The 22,063-nt window shown below is 43.0% G+C and overlaps 1 protein-coding gene across 50 annotated transcripts in view; it reads right to left on the bottom strand.

The window, feature by feature from the left end:
- Window positions 1–22,063, bottom strand: part of ASPRV1 (aspartic peptidase retroviral like 1) — a 157,167-nt gene that overhangs the window by 97,694 nt on the left and 37,410 nt on the right. For 24 of the 50 annotated variants that reach the window (XR_002342611.2, XR_014841784.1, XR_014841751.1 and 21 more), the window contains exon 5: window positions 21,773–21,907. The exons of 18 other annotated variants lie outside the window; for them this stretch is intronic. Coding sequence is in view for 5 of the 32 variants with exons in the window: in XM_085019041.1 (XP_084875167.1) it covers window positions 21,773–21,784 (12 nt within the window). In the remaining 27 variants the exon portion in view is untranslated. Of the gene's footprint in view, window positions 1–17,112; window positions 21,652–21,772; window positions 21,908–22,063 lie in introns of those variants that run through there. 8 more of the 50 variants (XR_014841757.1, XR_014841753.1, XR_014841767.1 and 5 more) reach the window with 4 other exon arrangements.

Below are 22,063 nucleotides of genomic sequence, written 5' to 3'. Positions count from 1 at the left end.
GCATGTTCAAGAGCAGTAATGGACACAGATGGCTAGAAGAATTAAACTCTGGACCATATCAGATGTTTGGTAGTCCTTGGTAGTGAGAATGTGGATAAGAATTCAGCATCAGAGAACTAAAAACCTACAAGAGAGATCCCACCCCTGGGTACTCTGCAGTCCAGGCTGGTATTATGATTTGAAAGAACATAAGGAAGGTCCCCAGAGTAAACCTCCTATCTAGAGAAATAATGCTTAAAATCCCCAAATTAGAGCTCTCTTACTTCACTGTATTTCCTTTCGTTTGGGCAGTGCTGGGTAGAGTTGGATGGAGCTGGGACCAGTATTACTCTGAGCTGTTGGCACTCTTTTCCACCACCAATACAAATGAAGGCTCTGAGAATGAAGGGTAATAGCGTAGATGCAAGAGTGGATGGAAGTAATGATGAAGTAACTTTCTAATATTGCCAGCCAGCGGATTCTATTGATGACATAGACTTTCAGGTCACAACCTCTAACCCCACCAAACGTATTTGGATTCAATCTTTGCAAAGAGTGAGCTTCTTCTTCCAAGTACTTATCACTCCCTGCCACCTAAAGACCTATGAAATAGGATACTTTCAGCATGGGCTCTATGAAGGCTCAAGTTGTAAGTGATTAACTCAAAACATTCTGTGGGTTCCTGTGAATAGGTGATGACATAATAGAAAGCCTGGTGTATTTTGATGCGATCTGTCAGGTCCTTACAAGTCCTCCTTCCAAAAATACCATCCCTCTAGGACCAGACACTATAAAACTCTTAGAGGAAAACATAGGCCAAACCCTCTCTGACATAAACGACAGCAACATCTTCTCAGATCCACCTCCTAGAGTAATGACAGTAAAAACAAAAATACACAAATGGGACCTAATCAAACTTAAAAAGTTTCTGCACAGAAAAGGAAACCCTGAACAAAACAAAAAGACAACCCACAGCATGGGAGAAAATCTTTGCAAATGAATCAACTGACAGGGGATTAATCTCCAAAATTTATAAACACCTTCTCCTGCTCAATACCAAAAAACAAACAACCCCATCAAAAAATGGGCAAAAGATCTAAACAGACAGTTCTCCAAAGACGACATACAGATGGCCAAGAAACACATGAGAAGATGTTCGACATCACTCATTACTAGAGAAATGCAAATCAAAACCACTCTGAGGTACCACCTTACACCAGCCAGAAGGGCCATCATCAGAAAGTCTACAAACAATAAGTGCTGGAGAGGGTGTGGAGAAAAAGGAACCCCAGTACACTGTTGGTGGGATTGTAAACTGGTGCAGCCACTGTGGAAAGCAGTATGGAGATGCCTCAGAAAACTCAAAATAGAACTACCATTTGATCCAGCAATCCCACTCCTGGGCATCTACCTAGAGAAAACCTAACTCAAAAACATACATGTACTCCGATGTTCATTGCAGCACTGCATACAATAGCCAAACATGAAAACAACCTAATAGTCCATGGACAGAGGAGTGGATAAAAAAGATGTGGTACATATACATGATGGAGTATCACTCAGCCATTTAAAAATGGCTAAAAATTACTATGCTAAGTGAAGTCAGTCAGATAGTGAGACACCACCATTACATGCTATCACTTACATGTGGAATCTGAAAAAAAGGACATAATCAACTTCTCTGCAGAACAGATACTGACTCACAGACTTTGAAAAACTTGTAGTTTCCAAATGAGACAGGTTGGGGGGTTGGGGATGCACTGGAGGTTTGGGATGGAAATGCCATAAATTGGTTGTGATGATCATTATACAACTATAAATGTAATAAAATTCATTGAATAATAAAAAATAGGCCACAAAAATATATTATATATATATATATATATTTTTATATTTAGATATATCTCCTCCCTGCTCCAGACCCACTGGAACCTAAAATTTCACCATTAGAGGGTCTTTAACGTAACTCAATAGGTGTATAGGAAAAAAAAAAAAAAAATTTTTTTTTTTCTTTTTACGGCCACACAAATGGCATATGGAAGTTCCTGGGCTAGGGGTCAAAATGGAGCTGCAGCTGTCAGCCTACACCACAGCAATGCCAGATTTGAGCCACATCTGTGACCTGTGCTGCAGCTTGTGGCAACGCTGCATCCTTAGCCCACTGAGCAAGGCCAGGGATCAAGGCCACATCCTCATGGACACTACGTTGAGTTCTTAACCCAATGAGCCACAACAGGAACTAGCCCAAAAAATTTGATTCAGGGTAGGGGTGGGAGTGAAATATCACACAAGAACAAGCCAGTAGTAGCCCTAGAATTCCTAGATGAAGGATTTAGAAGTAGTAATCCAGGAGTTCTCATTGTGTTGCACTGGAAACAAATCTGACTAGTATCCATGAGGATGAGGATTTGAACCCTGGCCTGACTCAGTGGGTCAGGGATCCAGTCTTGCTGTGAGCTGTGGTATAGGTGGTAGACGTGGCTCTGATCCCACATTGCTGTGGCTGTGGTGTAGGCCAGCAGATGCAGCTCTGATTGGACCCCTAGGCCGGGAACTTCCATGTGCCCCAAGTGCGGCCCTAAAATGCAAAAAAAAAAAAAAAAATGGAAGTAGCAATCCCATGGGAAGAGAAATGGAGGTAGGAGGGTTGGGAATATCTAAAGCCATTTTTCATAGTGAATACAGGGTTTTTAATTACACTGAATATTTATTTCAGGTGGCTTTGGCAAGGGACTGATAGAGATCTGGGATGTGAAAGACTCCCCCATAAATCCCTTGATGTTAACAGTGTAACAAGAGAAAGAAGTTGAGTGCTATGACCTTGGAAATCAAGAAATAAGAGTCCTGGACTTGTGAGGTTGGGAGAACATCAAATTCAATCCCTTCCCCTCTTAGTCACTTTGCTGTCAGATGCAGGCAAATATCCTAAGGCTGAGCTGAGGAATATCCAAGAGGGTCCTGAGTCCTTGGAATTCTCTCCAGAGTCCTTTCCCTAGAGGAGGACTTGGATGGGAATGCAGGACCTTGGCCAAGAAAGGCAGGAAAAAAGCAGTGTAAATTGTGGGCTGGATTGAACAGTCACGTGATGCAATCTCACTGCTTCTCTTAATCTCTTTCTCCCTCCTCCTCTACACTCTCCCTTCCCTCCCTCCTTTCCCCTCCCTTCACTGTTTTGATTTGGTTAAAATAGATGCAAACCCTGGTCTTTTCTATTTTTAATACCTAACCATTACATAATCTACACCGTAATTGCTGACTTGAAAAACTATTGGCAACAGTAGAAAATCCCCAGAGTTTTAAACAGGAAAAGGATTATTACAGCACAAAAGCCTTTGGCAGTTTTACTGACTGGTAAACCGTCTGTAATCGTCACTTGCCAGTGGAAGTCACATGGGCCCTGGGAAACACTCCTCACCTCAGGGAAAGCAGGCTGGGGGAAGGGATGAAACGCAGCCTCAGCTGGGAGAGGGATGCTTTGTGTGGTGAGGTAGGGGTGGGATGGCAGACTGGAGCTCCTGCTGGGCCCAGCCCAGAGGGGAGAGAGGAAGGAGTGAGCCTCAGGAAAACTCCCACCTCCCAGGGGCCACCTTTTACTGCATTTGTTTCTTGCTAGAGAGTAAGTTTCCAGCACCCAGGACCTCTCCCTCATCAACTTCCTGGGCCTTCCTACAGCCTCCAACACATTTCTGGGTGAGCCTGAATGAGGGTGGACCATCCCAGTTAAACAAATGATTTTATAAAGACAAAGGAGCAAGAAAGACTGCATGTTAGTCACACAAACCTGACCCACTCCTCTACAAGGCTTTCCACACAGTAAGCCAACACCACACTATTTAATTCCTCAATAAAATGATCCGTTAACAATATAAGAACTAGAAGTTTGATAAACGGTTTCCAACCAAATAAAAATTAACTTGCCTCATTAAGACAAAATTCTCTGTATATGGGTTGAAGGCGTCAGTAATATAGGGGGGACAGGTCGGTTTTCCCTAATTTTGCCAATTCTGCCACAATCCTAACCCCAATAATCAAGGAGGGTCAGTCCAATTTGGGTAACTATATGTGACAATTCATTCAATAAACGTCTGCTGAAGACACACACTGGACTAGTTGCTGGGGATTTTACAGTGAGTGAAATCAATGCCCTGTGGAATTGGTAGGTCAGTGAGAGAGAGAGACATTAATCAAAATACTACATAAACCTATCATTACAAACCATGATGAAGAGTTATAAAGGAAAAGTACAGGGCGCTAGGGGCATTTAGAACAGGAAGACCTGATAGGGTAGGAGGGTTCCCAGGAGATTACCTAAGGACTTCAGGGTTCTCTTAATTCCACACCCCATCTTCCTTCCCACTCCCCTCCCTCTGCCCTTCCTTACTTCCTGTAGTTAATATTTACTGGTCTTTTCTATATACAGAGGATAATGCTAGGTCCTTTACATGCATAGTCTCATTTGATTCATACAGCAAACTTACAATTAGCACTTTCAGACAAAAGAGTGTTACCAAAAGCCAAATCACACTTTACAATGAGAACTATATATAACTCATGAAATGAATTTAGACTCAATTGGCTGAATGTGAAAAAATCCAAATCGAACTTTCAAAAGAAAAAAAATAATAACAAGGGAAAACCTAGACCCATGCAAATAAACTATCCAGAGTTAGACTAGCTTAAGGCATGGTTAGATCCTGGTACTTAAAAGATGTCATTTAGCCTCCTCTCTCAATCTTGCAGCTCAGCTTTCTCCTATGTTGGCTTCAGCACTTCCCCTGGGGTGGCAAGATGGGAACCAATAGCCTCAGGGATGTGTATATTCTACAGGTTTGGCAGCCCAGTTGGAAGAGAAATGAGAATTCACTTTTTTTTTTCTTTTTTGCTTTTTAGGGCTGCACTTGAGGCATATGGAGGTTCCGAGGCTAGGGGTCGAATGGGAGCTACAGTTGATGGCCACAGCCACAGCCACGCAAGATCTGAGCCACATCTTCGACCTACACTACAGCTCATGGCAATGCTGGATCCTTAACCCAGTGAGCAAGTCCAGGGATCCACCCCACAACCTCATGGTTCCTAGTCGGATTCATTTCCACTGCACCACAATGGGAACTCTGAGAATTCACTTCTTAACAGTTCAATGAAAATCCAGAGTCCTGACTGGCCTGAATTTGAGACCATGCCTAAGCTAACTGCTCTTCTTTGATTGGCACAGTCATATGTCCTCAATCTAGAACCAAAGGATGGACTTTACTCCACCAGAACTTGATCTGAGAATAGTCCCCTAAAGGAAAGTCAAGGTACTCTTATCTAAGAAGGGAGAATGATGCCAGTCAGAGCTCACTGATCTCTGTACCCAAAGTTTGGAATTACAGTAGATATTAAGGCTAAACAATAGGTTCTTCCATCAACTGGGTCTTCCTCCCTAAGGAAGGAGAGAGTGCTTATTTACTTTGGCACTGGCTGGACTTGCTCTGTTCCCAATCCAACTACATGGAGACCTTGGCATCTTGCTTTAGGGCATTCACTGGAGTCTTAATATTTGCTGAGCTACTTGCTCAGATCAGTCTTCCCAATACTTTATGGAAGATCTTCCTATCCCACTTCTCTCCCTACACAGTGCTGGTCTAGCTAGGCAGGCCAAAGCTCTGTGGCTCTGACAAGCATCCTCAGGGTCTGTGTAAATTAGGAAAAGAAGGGAATGATAAGCCCTTTCTTGGGAAGTTGTGCTTCCCTTTTAAAGTGTGAACTAAAAATGGCTTCCATTGGGCAGAAAGGGGAATATCAAGATAGTTCTTGGAGCACCCATAAAAAAGATCTTGCGGGGGACGGGGGAAGGAATGGATCACCATTAAACATTCTATGAGTTACACAGCACCACAGCAGCAATCAGATGTCATTGCAAGTACCCTGTTATAACAGCATGTTATAAAAGCTGCCTGGATCCCTCCATCCAATGACCTTCCAACAATTTCTGCAAATTCCCAGCAGCTAGTGCTCTTAACAGTGCCTTCTGGCTCTGGTCCAGCTCCTGCTGGACTTTTGATCTCACTCACATCTCACCTCCTGAAGCTGGTCTCTTCCCTCTGCTCTGAATTGTCCCAGATGTGCGACTTGGATTCCATTTTCTATGCTTTACCAAAAACAAAAATATACAAATGCAATCAAAACACTATGTGTTAGCATTGAGAACTATGTCTAGATATTCATATTGCAACAGAACAAAGGGTGGGGGGAAAAATGTATACATGTAAGAGTAACTTGATCCCCATGCTGTACAGCGGGGAAAAAAAATAAAAATAAAAAAAACACTATGTGTTCATCAGCCTTTCCTAAAGCTACGAGGAGAGTGGGGTTTTAAATTACCGTGATGCTTGGCTCCTTCACTATCTCCAGACACTTCTCACATTTGGGACATGTCTCTCCTTCCCTCAAAACACTAAATTCCCCTTATATTATTTGGACAACTAAGGTTTCCATCCCCCTTGCTCTGATAGCCAATGATCCACAGCTGGAGTCAGCCCCACTATGAACTATCCACTCCAGGTTCTACCTCTGACCAGCACTAAGGAACAAAAAGTTTTGAACTTTCTGTCACCACTACATTTTGCAGCAGAATGCTTTTTCCCCCCCTAAGAATATGAATTGGGCTACCATTTTTAGAACAGAACTGGCTGCAGTCAGTTTTGGTTTTAAATGTATTTCTATTACATCACTCTGCATGAACTTTCCAGCTCAGGGGGAAAAAAAAAAAGCCTACAAGTCTAAAACAATTTCCATAAAACCATTTTGGGGTCTACTGACATAAGAACGTGATTAAAGAAAGCAGTGACTCTGTCCCAAAGAAGCTGCCTGTCTTTGAAGGACAAAGGGGTTTATGGCCTTGTGCCATCCTGTGATAGAATTCCTATTGTTTCCAGGCTGGAGTTCTGGACTTTCAAACCCGAGGGAAACAGGGAAAACTAAGGTGTCAGTTTCAAAGATTCCTTTCACTTAGGTTGGTGGGTGCCTAAGGCCAAGATTAAAACCAGCTGAGAGGAGTTCCAGCTGTGATGCAGAGGCTTAAGAATCCAACTGCAGGGAGCTCCTGTCATGGCTCAGTGGTTAACAAATCCGACTAGGAACCATGTGGTTGTGGGTTCAATCCCTGGTCTTGCTCAGTGGGTTAAGGATCCAGAGCATTGCTGTGGCTGTGGTGTAGGCTCCAGCTATAGCTCTGATTGGATCCCTAGCCTGGGAACTTCCATAAGCCAAGAATGCAACCCTAAAAAAAAAAAAAAAAAAGCAAAAGAAATCCCTTATAGATTATAGCTATCACCCATTGTTTATCACATACATTGCAAAAATTTTCTCCCAACCTATTGGTTGTCTTTTAACTTTGTTTATGATGACTTTGCCACACAGAAGTTTCTCATTTTTATGTGGTAAAACCAACTACAAACAATTAGAAAGTACTGCCATGGAAGCAATGCACTTCAGGCTCTGAACCTCACAGCCCCTTCTGTTGAGGGCCACATAGCTGTGCTTAATAGGTTCCTGTGGTGAAATGGCTGATTAGGCAATTATTTTCTGAGCTGTTCACATCTGGTTTTATAGCCAAGGTGGTGGTGTAAATGAATCAAGTTAAAAAGGAGCAAAAAGAATTGTGAATATTTTATTTGTTTGCTTGGTCTCATCTATTTGGAGGCTTCCTTCTTAAGTATTCTGAGTCATGACTAACAATGTCAAAGAAATCCTGAGCCACTGAAAATCCAAAAACATCTTTATAAACAATAATTTGAGTATTTCCAGACTCTTTCAAACTATGTGGGCTCTAGGGCATTATTTGCTGTCACTGTGGAGGGAAAAATACATTCCAGACCCCACAGGAATAGAAAGCCTCAAGAGTCCAATGTCTCCTAGAGCTTTAAGCAAAAAACCTTTAAAGTTTCACTTCAGCCTCTCACAGAAGATCTGTACTGGCCCAATCTGATCTTGAACAGCTCAAAAAACCCTAGTGGCCAAATGGGATTTTGCCTGCAAGAGTATTTAGTCCCTGTTGCTTCAAACTCTGCTATAGACCCAGTACATTGTGGAGGTCATCCTACTTGGCCAAAACTACCAGCAGCCCCACTATTCAAACTCCATGGTATTTGGGCCAGCTGTGCAGATGGCAGGCCTAAAAGATGGTTCTGGCCTCACTTCCCCTAGCTGAAAACTGACACTCCTTAAAGAACTTGGTTTCTGGGCAATGAAGGTTCTGCCATAAAATCATCCTTCAGTACCCAGTGGTACCAAAAGGAGAAAGAGATGGTCTTCCTCAAGGCTGCTTTCACACCATTATTCCTATAACCTTAAAAAAAAATCTTTCCTTTGCCAAGGCCTATACCAAAGTACTGTGCTCCTCCTCATTGCTGTAAGCTACTGAACTCTAGGTCATCAAAGACTTTGGCCCCTTGATCAGTCTGCCTTTCCACCCCAAGGCAGACCTTCTGCCGGAGGATGGTTTCCTAAATTTCTACCTCTCACTGTCTTTACTTCTACAGTTTGTTTCTCAACTTCACTGAGATTTCCAGCCTCTTGATATTCACCCCCCATCATTTTGCTGCCTGTCAGTCCTCCTCTAGATTCACTTCTTTCTCTAGTCAACTAGACAACCACTCTGTTACCAATATCCTAGACTCCCCTTACTCCAAGTCTTCCATTTAGCCCACAGAACACAGCTCCCACTTGAATGCAAATGTCCTCTGCTTTAATGGCCAAGTTGCTGAGTACTGCTAAAACCAATCATTAGTCATGAGAGCTGCTTCCTCCAGAAAGTCACCATCTCCCATATCAGCTAGGTCTTTAACATTGCTCAGCTATCCTCCTACAGGTCTCTAGATCATGGCCACTGGCACAACAAACCATGCCACTGTCCCCACTATCCCATCTGCTCCCAGCAGATGACCTCAATTTCTCCTGCCCAGAGTAAACAAAACCCAGCAGGAGGAAACTATCTCCCCCAGATCTTACCAAACTCTTCTATCCCATCATATCCTTCACCTCTATCAAATGAGACTTTCGCAAACGTGGCTTGGATCCTGAGTTACTGTGGCTGTGGCGTAGGTCAGCAGCTGTAGCTCCAATTGGACCCCTAGCCTGGGAACCTCCATATGCCACCAGTGTGGGCCTAAAAAGACAAAAAAAATTAAAATAAATAAATAAATAACCCTCCCTAGATACTGTCTGCCCCCCATACTTCACTAACTCTCTTCCACAGACAAGCTGCTGTGTTTTTCTTAGGGCAGTACCCTCAGCATATGGAGGTTCCCAGGCTAGGGGTCCAATCAGAGCTGTAGCTGCTGGCCTATGCCAGAGCCACAGCAATGTGGGATCCAAGCCTCGTCTTCGACCTACACCACAACACCGGATCCTTAATCCACTGAGCGAGGCCAGGGATCAAACCTGCATCCTCAGAGATACTAGTCAGGTTCGTTACTACCAAGCCACAAAGGGAACTTCACAGACAAGCTTCTTGAAAGAGTGGCATCCCTGATTGAGTTCACATTCTTGCCTCCACTGCTAGCTGCAGAAGTACTATCTAACAAAAGAGAGCGGACTGCTGCTCTTATTTACCAAAGGTCTGCTCTTTGGAAAACTGCTTTAGAGATTAGCAAAGAAGCATAATGAATGGAAACATATTATGTTGCTAGTAATTCAGAATTTTAATAATATTAATGAAAGTAATTGTTTAATACTACAAATGAGTTGAACAGATTTTCCTTTGTATCAACACTACCTCTGAATAGGGTATAAGCAAGATTATTTAAAGTGCTCTCTGGGAGTTCCCGTTGTGAGGCAGTAGAAAAAAATCCAACCCAGTATCCATGAGAATTCAGGTTCTATCCCTGGCCTTGCTCAGTGGATTAAGTATCCGGCACTGCCATGAGCTGTGGTGTAGGTCACAGATACGGTTCCCATCATGGCTCAGCAGTTAATGAATCTGACTAGTGTTACCGTCAGCTGCGGTGTAGGTTGCAGACATGAATCCGATCCTGTGTTGCTGTGGCTGTGGTGTAGGTTGGCAGTTAAAGCTCCAATTCGACCCTTAGCTTGGGAAATTCCATATGCCACAAGTGCAGCCTTAAAAAGCAAAAAAAAAAAAAAAATCTTTAATTAAAAAAAGGTGCTCTTTAAGACAAAGAAACCTGTTTTCACAAAACTTCCATGATTCTTTAGATCCAAAAGCTAGAAATAATCGCTCTTCTCTGAGTTCCCATAGCATTCTTTCTACCTCATCACTTGATCTCAAATTATCATAGAACTCTCTACAGTTGGAGTTCCCATCGTGGCTCAGTGGTTAATGAATCCAACCAGGAACCATGAGGTTGCAGGTTCGAACCCTGGCCTTGCTCAGTGGGTTAAGGATCTGGTGTTGCCGTAAGCTGTGGTGTAGGTCGCAGACACAGCTTGGATCCTGCATTGCTGCAGCTCTGGTGTAGGCTGGCAGCTACAGCTTCGTTTAGACGCCTAGCCTGGGAAACTCCATATGCCTCGGCAGCAGCCCAAGAAATGGCAAAAAAATAAAAATAAAAAATAAAAAAAGAACTCTCTACAGTTAATAAATAATTGATAAGTGAATGAATGGACTGGAGTTCCCTTGTGGTGCAGTAGGTTAAGGATCCAGCACTGTCGCTGCAGTGGCTGGGATTGCTGCTGTGGCATGGGTTTGATACCTGGCTCAGGAACTTGCACATGTCACAGATGCAGCCAGAAAAGAAAAGAAAAAAGAATGAATGGACTTTACAAGTACCCATTACAAACTGAATAATTCTAATAAATCAATCTACTCAACCAATTAAATCAGTCCCCCTAAAGAACCTCCACTGATATCCTGCTAACTTAATATTAGTCTTTTTTTTTTTTTTTTTTTTTTGTCTTTTTAGGGCTGCGCCCACAGCATACGGAAGTTTCCAGGCTAGGGGTCAAATCGGAGCTGCAGCTGCTGGCCACAGCCACAGCGAAAGCCACAGCAGGATCTGAGCATGTCTGTGAACTACACTGCAGCTTGCAGCAATGCCAGATCTTTAACCCACTGAGTGAGGCCAGGGATCAAACCCGCATCCTCATTGATACTAGCCAGGTTCGTGAGCCACAACAGAACTCCTTCGTCTTTTTTCACACAAAGAATTTAACAAAGTTGCATTCAGTCATTCACATCCTATAATTTAGGTTTCCATTTATTTAAACGTGTCTTGAAATGTCTCAAATGCTAAAATATCACCATATCTTATTTGGTGTTCAGTCTGAAAAGACTAAGGTAAAAGTCAGTGAGGCAGGAATTAGCCAATCTGATGAATATGAGGCAAGGGATTTGAGGGAAGGGAAGGGAAGGGAAACCAATAATTCTCCTAGAGCAAAACATGGAGGACTCAGTAGGTATGAACTCCAAAACATGGAGGATACTTTCGCAATGAACCCAACTAGTATCTATGAGAATGAAGGTGCAACTGGCCCTGTTGTGGGTTGGAGATCTGGTGTTGCGGTGAGCTACGGTGTAGGTTACAGCTTGGATCTGGCATTGCTGTGGCTGTGGTGTAGACCAGCAGCTGCAGCTCCAACTCAGCCTCTGGGCTGGGAACTTCCATATGCTGCCCTAAAAAGAAAAGGAAAAAAAAAAAAAAAAAAAAAGATTGGTGTCAAAAGTTTCTTTCAAAGAACTTCCTGCCCCCACAGCCCCTCTGAAGAAGTCAGTTTTTAATCCTCACCCAGACAGAAATATGGGCTTGGACGACTATGTGAGGGTAAAAAGGTAGCCAGGGAAAGCAAGCCAGGAAACACAGGGCAGGGCCAGATGACTGGCCCCAGTTCCTCTGAAGCCAGAACCAGAAACTCCCGGTTTGCTTTACCCTTGTAGAAGGTGTAATTTCCAACAGGGCTAAAAATCACCAACGGCACATGGCCAGAGGGCAGGGCCAGGCTGGGGAAGTAAAAGCCAGGGATAAGCCTGAAAGCCTTCTGATTTAGAATCCAAGCAGTGAGGTGGAAGGGTGGTGGAAAGCCTCCTTCAGAGGACTTAGAAAGTAGCTGCCTTCTTTGAATAAGATCCAGGTTGCTAACAGGAAATCTCCTACCTCCTTGGGCCTCCTCACTTGTTCCAGAGACTTTCTCAGCAGCCTGATCTTTTCAAAAGGAGAGATCGTGTGACTGGGACACCTGCATACTAGTTTTGGAAATGTCCCTTGTCTGTGGAGTCACCAGCTCATGGAGCAGAAACTTCCTATAGTGCCCCCATTTCCTCCCTCTCCACCACAAAATCTGGGCCTCATCCAGCTAAGCTGTAGTGTGAGGCTGTGGGAAGACTGATCCACACAGCTTAAAAGGACTCAGGGAGAGAGATTTCTTCAGTCCTTCACTTGCTCACTCAATCATTTACTCACCCACTGTTTTCAAGAATGATGACTGCCCGCTATGCTCCAAGTGCTGCACTACAAGGATGCCTTACAAAATTCGCTAATCTAGCAATTGCCCAAGAAGGTCTTTAAAGTGGACTCTGTTGATTCAGAACTCTGACTGCTTTTTGTGTCTATGCTATCAAGATGGGTTGGCTAAATACTTTAATCCCATAAGTATGACTGTCAGCTAGAAAAGTGAAGTGACCTAAGGTACTTTTGATTTTCTACTCATTAAGGTAGATCTTCTTCTCTAACAGCTAGTGCATACACAAGTGAGTTACCATATCATTCCAAAACAAACAAACCTAATGACTTTACAAAAAATCCTTTTTCATGTAATTAATTCGGACAAGCCCTTCCCTCATGGGTCTAAGCCAATATGCTTTTACTATACTGCTCTCAAAAGAACAAAGCCAGAATTCAATAAACCACAAAGCTACCATGGGAACTCTGTTGTAACCAAACTAGCTAACTTTACTTACAATACCTCAAGCTATTGATAAACTAAAAGATCAGGACTTTTTCCCCCCTTGAATTCAACGAAACATCCAACATTCTCTAGTTACAAGAATGTCAGGGCCTACAAGGTATAGGAAACAAGGCAGTAACTATGAGTGACTTGGTGTCTTCCCTAGCTCTCTTCCTCCTCCAACCTCTTAAATGTAGGTACGAGTAGCTATCAGGCTAGAGCTTTTGCTCTGTTTTTTTTTTTTTGGTTTTTGTTTGTTTTTTTTTTAATCTTTTGTCCCTTTTTTAGGGCCGCACCTGTGACATATGAAGTTTCCCAGGCTAGGGGTGTGATCAGAGCTGTAGCCACTGGCCTACACCACAGCCACAGCAACGCCAGATCCAAGCCATATCTGCAACCTACACCACAACTCATGGCAACACTGGATCTTTAACCCATTGAGGAAGGCCAGGGATCAAACCCACCACCTCATGGTTCCTAGCCGGATTGGTTTCCACCGCGCCACGATGGGAACTCCATGCTCTAGTCTTTCTCTCCTTGGAAAATTCACCTCTAAGAGATGGAGAGTACAGAAACGAATTTGAGGCCTGAATGCCTGAATCTGAGTCCTAATTCTACTCTAATTGATAAAATAACAAGGCATAGTTGTGTTAGATAAGTTGCTGTATATAACGGCCTCTGTAAATGGCAGTGATTTAAAAATAATGTAGATATTCTCACTGTGGTGAAACAGATCAACAGTGTCTCTGCAGCAGCAGGGACATGGGCTGGATTCTGGGCCCAGCGCAGTGGATTAAGGATCTGACATTACTGCAGGTGTGGTGTAGGTTGCAACTCTGGCTCAGATTTGATCCCTAGCTAGGGAACTCCATATGCAATGGGGCAGCCAAAATAATAAGAATAATGTGGGTGTTGTTCTATTGTGATGCTTACTGCCCAATCCTACCTCTCTGCAAGCTCTACTCTCAGGTTCCAATTGAGACCAATGCCATATACTCCTCTCCAGAGTCTGCTAGGAATGCCAACAGGAGAGGAAAAACCAAGATGTGACCACTTCTTGTCAAATCTAGAGAGTTTCCACACCCACCTATTGCCTCTATTTTTACAAGTAATTTTTTCTCTAAATGGGAATCTGCAGACAAAAGAACACTGCCTTTTTGGAGTTCCCGTCGTGGCTCAGTGGTTAATGAATCCGACTAGGAACCATGAGGTTGCGGGTTCGATCCCTGGCCTCGCTCAGTGGGTTAAGGATCTGGTGGCCATGAGCTGTGGTGTAGGTCACAGACACGGCTAGGATCCCGAGTTGCTGTGGCTGTGGCATAGGCCAGCAGCCACAGCTCCGATTAGACCCCTAGCCTGCGAACCTCCATAGGCCAAGGGAGCGGCCCAAGAAATGGCAAAAAGACAAAAACAAAACAAAACAAAACAAAAAAACAACACTGCCTTTTAGATGTACCTTCAGTCCTTCAAATTCAACTCTAAGGAACGAATTTATCTCCCCTTCCAGAAAATGGTTCTGCTTTCCAGTTACTGCCATATCTATCCTAACAAGTAATTTTCCAACTTCTCAAGAGTAGACAAACATCTTGGCATTACAGTGACTTGTTATTCTCTTCTTTATCCTCTTTCCGTCTGACAGACTATCAAATCAGTAGTTTCTTCTTGAAATGCCCTTCATATTGTTTCTTTTCCTAATAATCACACTGCCCACCCTAGTTGATGCCTTATTATTTCATATTTCGGGCCTGGACTGCCACTATAACTTCTTAACTGGTTTTCCTAACCTCATTTTTCACTTCATTCATTTCACACATTCATACCATAAAATTTTCCCTGATCACTGCTTTTATCACCATGACTGATTACCTAGTTCAACAAGGTTAAAAAAAGACTTTTTTAATTTTATTTTTATTTTTTTTTTCTTTTTGCTATTTCTTTGGGCCGCTCCCGCGGCATATGGAGGTTCCCAGGATAGGGGTCGAATCGGAGCTGTAGCCACCGGCCTACGCCAGAGCCACAGCAACTCGGGATCCGAGCCGCGTCTGCAACCTACACCACAGCTCACGGCAACGCCGGATCATTAACCCACTGAGCAAGGGCAGGGACCGAACCTGCAACCTCATGGTTCCTAGTCGGATTCGTTAACCACTGCGCCACGACGGGAACTCCGACTTTTTTTTTTTAAAAAAACTGTCTGGCTTCAGCCCACCCATCACCCTAAAGTCAGAATCTATTTCTTTTTAGCATTTTTTGTTTTTCTGAATCCGAAAAGGTAATTTCTATAAAGTGTGTTGCAAAGTTTTTTAAATATATATACACAGCTATGGGTATATTTATCCCAACTGAAATAGATTCATATGCTATACATTTTTTCATGTATATATTGTAGCTATCCTTCTGTGTCAATAATTATAGATTTACTACCTATATCACTGTATGGACATACCATAATTTATTTGCCCAATCCCCTATCAATGGCTATTTTGACTGCTTTATAAACTCTGTAGTAATAAATATCCTCATACATATATATCTCTGTTCATGCGTCCTTGGGATAAATATCTAGAACCTGAATTGCTGGCTGAAGAACATCTGCACTTTAAATTCGATACATATTATCAAAATGAATTTAAGACAGAATGTATTAACATTTATTCCCAGCAACAGAGTATAAGTCCTGTTTCCTTCAGCTCTCACCAGCAATAAACATTTTCTTTTTAATATTTGTCAATCTAATAGTTGAAAAAATGATATCTCATTTGTTTCTGTTTTCTGGATTACAAATGAAACAGTCTTGAAGTTCCCGTCATGGCTCAGCAGAAACGAATCTGCCTAGCATTCATGAGGATGCATGTTCGATCCCTGGCCTCGCTCACTGGGTTAAGGATCTGGCATTGCGTGTGTGTAGGTCACAGACATGGCTCAGATTCCGAGTTGCTGTGGCTGTGGCATAGGCCGGTGCCTACAGCTCCAATTCAACCCCTGTAGTAGAAGATGTCCCTATAAAAAGGTAGAAAGGAGAGACCCTGGCCATGATGACTAAGCAAAGTCCAGCCAACTGCCCCAACCCCCCCTCCCCTCCACATCTGCTTCTGTAAACTTGCTTCCACATCTACTCCCTTGCCTGACCTCACTCCAGTCCTACCAGCATGGACCCGGAAGAGGTAGCCCATAAAAGCCTTGTGAAACCCTTCTTTGGGGCTCAGATTCTGGAGAGCGATCTCCTCTGAGCCCGCTGGCATAATAAACGTGAGTTCTCCAACCCTCCGAGTGCTCGCTTGGTTTCTCGCTGGGTAAAAGAGCTGAGACACTGCAGCCACAGAGCTGCTGGAGCTGGTACACTACAGCCACAGGGCTGTCACTAGAGCTGATACACTGCAGCCTCAGGGCTGCTGGGAAGCTGCCGTAACACCCCTAGCCCTCCATATGCCACAGGAGAGGCCCTAGGAAAAAAAAAAAAAAAAAGACAAAAATAAATAAATACATAAATAAAACAGCCTTTTTCCATATGTTTTATTGGTCATTAGTATTTATTCTTCTGTGACTTTTCCAATTTTCTTTTTGTGCTTGCTTTATTCCCATTGATTTGTAAGAGCTTTGTGCACATTAGAGATACATTGAAAAGTTTTTTTAACCAGTTGACATCTACTTTTTATTTCATATATGGTGTTTGTTGTGATTTTTAAAAGCTAATCCACCAAACTTTCTTCTTTATGGTTTCTGCCTAAGGCATCACAAAAAAAAAAAAAACAACCTATTTTCTAGTACACATCACTTTAGCTTTTACGTAAAAAGCTTTAATCTATCTAGAATTTATTTCGCTAAAAGGTGACAGATTTTCTTTTAAATGGATAGACTTCTGTCCTAAACACTATTCTTCTCCACAGAAACCTAGGTTGGTTTCTGGACTTTCTAATCTATTCTGAGCTCTGCTCCCCATTAAGAATTCTTCTTTCCAATTAGATGAGTTTTTTCATTGCCCACAACAGATTTTATATAGGTTAAATATATAGTATATAAGTCACACATATATATTTACTTATATATATATTTATATAGGTTAAATATATATTAAATATAGATTGCTGCCTATATTTACATTGTTACCCTTGTCTGGAACATCCTCTTACCTTCCTTCCACAGATCCTTCAAAGCAAAACCATTTCAGGGGTAAGAAGAAGTAAATGCTATTTAAAACAAGAAATGCTTCCAAAAGAGAGAAGATAATGTATAAAAACACATACAAAGTTCTACGAATCCTTCATGTGGCTAAGAAGTAAATGAGGTTTTTATTCAGCAGAGCCCATCAGTGGACTCTGGATATACAGAGGTGAATTTGGGAAGGAAAAGAGAGTTCAATTGCTTTGCATAATAGTGTAAGAAGTATCTGGAGTGCTTAGCAGCAACAGAGTAAGGAAGGTTTGAAGAGGAAAGAAAGATAAGATTATAAGAGACCAAAGCAGTATACAAAAGGGTGATACTAATAGTGATAAACCCCTAATGGAAAGGTGTGCAAAGTACTTTAAAGGACAGGGATAGTCAGTGTTAGAATTCTAGTTGCTTATTTTGCTGCAAAGTAAATTACTCTCCATTACCCCAAACTTTATTAAAGTCTGCAGTTACAGACCAACTAATAATTATAAATACCTATAGACTGAAACCAAATAGTTGACTGGCTCTATTTAAGAACTCTAAATGCTTACTTCAAGCCCTCTTTCCACCTTCCTGCAAGTGAACTCACTCCCTGATCTTCACATGGTCTTTCAGAGAAACTGGCAGAAATGGACAAGTGCCATAGGCCAAGGCCCCTGGGGGGGTCCTTTGTGAGTGGAGAAATGCCATCTGCTAATGTTCAAAGAACATCGTATCTAAGGGAAAGGTCAGAAGATGTGCCTTTCTATCTAGTTTGTTTTATGATTTGCTCAGCCAACTGAATTAAGATCAGCCAACCAATGATCTCAGTCATAACAGTAAAAACATATACACCAGGGTCTCAAAAGTTTTTTGTTTTCGTATTTTTAGGGTCGCATCCACGGCATATGGAGGTTCCTAGGCTAGGGGTTGAATCAGATCCCAGCTGCGCCTGTGACCTATACCACAGGTCACGGCAATGCCGTGAGGGAGGCCAGGGATCGAACCTGAGTCCTCATGGATGCTAGTCAGATTTGTTAACCACTAAGCCACGACAGGAACTCCTTTTTTTTTTTCGGAAGTTCCCAGGCTAGGGGGCAAATCAGAGCTGCAGCTGCTGGCCTATGTCACAGCCACAGCAACGCTGGCTCCAAGCCTCATCTGAGGCATACACCACAGCTCACAGCAACGCCAGATCCTGAATCCACCAAGTAGGCCAGGTATTGAACCTGCATCCTCATGGATACTAGTTGGGTTCGTAACCCACTAGGCCACAATGGGAATTCCTTGAAAGGTCTTAATCAGGAGTCTGAGTGACTTCTATCTACTTCAAGTGGTCTTTTCTTACCTCGGCTGGGAATAACATACAGAGGAAGTGATTGGCTTCCTCCCTGGTCACCTACCCTGCCATATTTAAATGTTCTACCTGCAAGACTGCCCTACCCAGAACATGGGATTATCACTACTGAAGGGTTTAAAAAAATTATTATAGTTTGGACAGCCTATGAGCTGTAAGAAGAGGTATTTCATTGAAAAGTAGAAAATTTATGTCATACCCATTCCATAAGAATGAGCTCCGTGCCACTTGGCATTGATGCTCATATGGTAAATCGAAATCCTGAACTAGCAGTGAGATTTGAGACTAATGCTGAGATGAATAGTCCCAGAATGGGAGATGGGGTGCTCAAAATTGCTTGAGAAATCCTGGAAGAGGTCAAACCTGGATAAAGAAGCCTCAGAGAAGTCCTTCTTCCATGGATCCAGAAGCTGATGATGTCTGTGGCCATGATGGCATCACCCTATTCATCATTTCCTGTTTCAAGTGGAGGAAAAGGGAAGAGGATCTAAACATGGGAGTAAGAATGGAGAATCCCTACCTCCTTCCCTACCTTGAGCTCCACTCCAGATCAGGGCTGGCCTTATGCAGACACCCAGTAAGTAAACACATGGTCTGACTCCAGCAGAGAGATGTAAATAGCCAAGTGCTCAGTGGGCATCTGTTGAATAAAGGGCAGCAGGAGAGATTTCCTACCCCCTAAGAATTTTTTTCACTGTCACATTATCTTCACCTGAAACTTCTCCATTTGATGACCATTCCTTTGAGATAAAGCCTTGTGTGCTTCTCAAAACTGTGTTCCACCAAACACCATATTGTGAGATTTTAATAAATACTTCTTCAGCCAAAAAAAAAAAATGATTCTCCAGTTAAGTAAGTCTAGAAAATGTTACATTCTCTATCTCCCTTTTAGAGCTTTATAAATGTATATTAAAAGCTCTTTTTGAGGCAAAGGCAGTTGGAGAGCTAACATGAAATTCAGGATAAGGGCTTGACTAAGCCTAAGAGCCTTGTTCCAGAAGCATAGCTAGACAGACAAGCAAAACATCCAATTAGCGCAAAGAGTAGTAGGCAGAGTTCAGGGTGGTCAACACTGGAAGGTCAGCACATGCGCAAGACTCTACCTACTGAAGCCTGGCTGTAAGAAAAGGCTCTAGTATCGGAGAAGGTACCTGGCCTGAAAGGGGCCGGAAAGCAAAGGTCACAGCCCCTTATAAGGGGCTGACCTCAGGGTTATAGTTCTGTACAGAGTTAGGGGGTTCAGACAGGACAATTGGACAGAGCTTGAGCCCCTCAGGGAAAAGCCAAAATAAAGGTGAGATGGAGGAGATGCAGAGACTAATGGACAGAGTTTTTACCCAGGGCGGTGCCCAGGAGGAGTCCCTCCCTCCCGGGGGCACAGGCTCCAAAGTCCTGGTGATTAACAGATCCAGCTACATCACTACATTTTGTGTATGAGGCTGATTTAGCTGGAGAGAGGAGGGGGTACAGTACATCCAGAAATTTCCCAGAATTCCTTTGTAACTCAAGAGGTAAAGTTCCAGCACTGTCACTACTATGGCTTAAGTCACTATGACACAGGTTCAATCCCTGGCTCTGGAACTTTCACATGCTGCGGGTACAGTCACAAAACAAAAAAAAAACAGAAACCTCCAAAGAACTGTGCTGATTCCAGTAAGGAAGGAGGTCCAGACTCTGTCAAACTTTTGAAGGTGAAGGGTGGAGACCAAGTGCTCAGGTAATCCTCTAGGGAAATATGCTAGAATAAGTAAGAACATCAGAGGCCTGAATGAATCTAAAAGCCTGATCCAAAAGAAAATGCTTTGGACTTAGGGTAGAAATGTGGACAGAACAGAAGGTGAAGCCTAAGGGTTATGGGTACCCATTAACACAACTTTGAGGAGCTGGGAAAGGCACTGAGATTTGAGTTGTCTCTATTAAAGACTCCCTGGGGGAGGAAAAGATGTGAGAATTCAGATCACAAAAGCAGTTTGAGGGCACTGGTAAATGAAAGATGAACAGTCAACCAGGAATGAACTCAATCCAAAAAAGTTGAAGATCTGACTCACAGGTCAGATCTGATCTCACAGGCCAGCTGCCTGCTGGCACCTCTGGCTTAGTTATTGTGGCTCCATAAAGTTAGCGAACAAGAGGGAACTACACCTTTGTATAGATACCCCAAGGGCTTTGTCACTGCATTGGACGTGGTTTTACTTTCCGGTAAAGCCCTCCTCAGCATAGCTCATTGGGAAATCAAGACCAGAAGTTGCCCATGACCAGTGGCCCCTGAGGAAGTACCCTGCCCATGTTGTCATCAGTGGCCTTTTTTGCGCCACTATTCTACATCATTTCTGGGAAGCTGCCTCCTGCTTCCTAAGATCTGTGACGGTCTTGTCTGAGAATATCACAGCAAACCACACTCCAAGGTCCTACACTCCTTATTACATTCTGCCTGTCAGCTATTCTCCAGACAACACCATGACTGCATATCCATCACACTAGTAGGAAATCTCTCTCCTCAGCGTCCCCTCCCCTTTTTGCTATTTTTAGGGCCATACCCAAGGCATATAGAGGTTCCCAGACTAGGAGTTGAATCAGAGCTACAGCTGCTGGCCTACACCAGAGCCACAGCAACACCAGATCCGAGCCTCGTCTGTGACCTACACCAAAGCTCACGGCAACACCGGATCCTTAACCCACTGAGTGAGGCCAGGGATCGAACCCACAATTTCATGGTTCCTAGTTGAATTCGTTCTACTATACCACAATGGGAACTCCTCAGCACCCTCTCTTGAGTTCAAGAGCCTCCATCCCCACCACTCTCAGCTCCTTATCTTTCCTCAGGCAAAACTGTGAAGAAAACAAAGTGTTTCTTTAGGGGCTCAACTTTTCTTTTCAGGCCCTTTATCTCAAATTCAATGGTGTCTCCTTCCTATCCCTATGACTAGAGGCACAATGCTTTCTCCTCTCTGTCCCTGCCTTAGTCTAGTTCTCAGAAATCAATCTCATAAATTCATTTATACTTCTACTCACATGAGCAAAATGCTTCACAATCAAACTCTTTCCTGGAGTCTTCAATTTTCATAGGGTCTCAAAAGACTTAAATCAAGGGAAAAAATTTTCAGTTGTGGAATTCCAAGCAACAGCAAATGGTTAATGCAAATCTTTGAGGGCAGGATATATTCTTTGTGCCCCCTGAAATTATACCACTTGATAGACCAGGCCTGTCTCTTCTTATTTCATCACCTAACATCCTTAAGCAGTCTCCTCTCTCAGCCCAGAGGCCAGGCTCTCTTGGATATGGGTCAACACCACCATCTGGTCTTCCATGGAAAGGCAAAAGAGAGATACCTCTTGTTTACTCAGTAATAACTCACTGTAACAGTCACATAACAGGTGCCAATAGCTCCCAGTACATGCAGTAAGGCCACACTGCACTCTTACCTCTGTCCCCATCACAGCTTACTCCCCTGGAGAACATCAACAGATTTTATTTGGATAATAGGATTAGGCATCTTAAACAGTACATCAGAGTTACCAATGGTGTTCTCACATTGTGGGTTACACTGCTATGAATACCTAGAAGCAAAGAACAAAGGCTTTTATTAAACCTCCTCTATAGTCAACTGGTATCTTCCCTACATATGTTGTTGCAGTGTCTCTATACATAAAACCTAGAATTCTACAAAAAGGATGCTGTGGCTAAACACATCTCAACAAACAAAACTGTAAGGT

Source organism: Sus scrofa, chromosome 3 (genome assembly GCF_054392235.1).
Source record: "Sus scrofa isolate SSC_HxYL_T2T_F1_AM1 chromosome 3, Sscrofa_HxYL_maternal_Yorkshire_Landrace_v2.0, whole genome shotgun sequence".
Classification (NCBI taxonomy): domain Eukaryota; kingdom Metazoa; phylum Chordata; class Mammalia; order Artiodactyla; family Suidae; genus Sus; species Sus scrofa.
The sequence above is the reverse complement of the archived record's forward strand: the minus strand, read 5'-3'. Positions and strand labels throughout refer to the sequence as shown.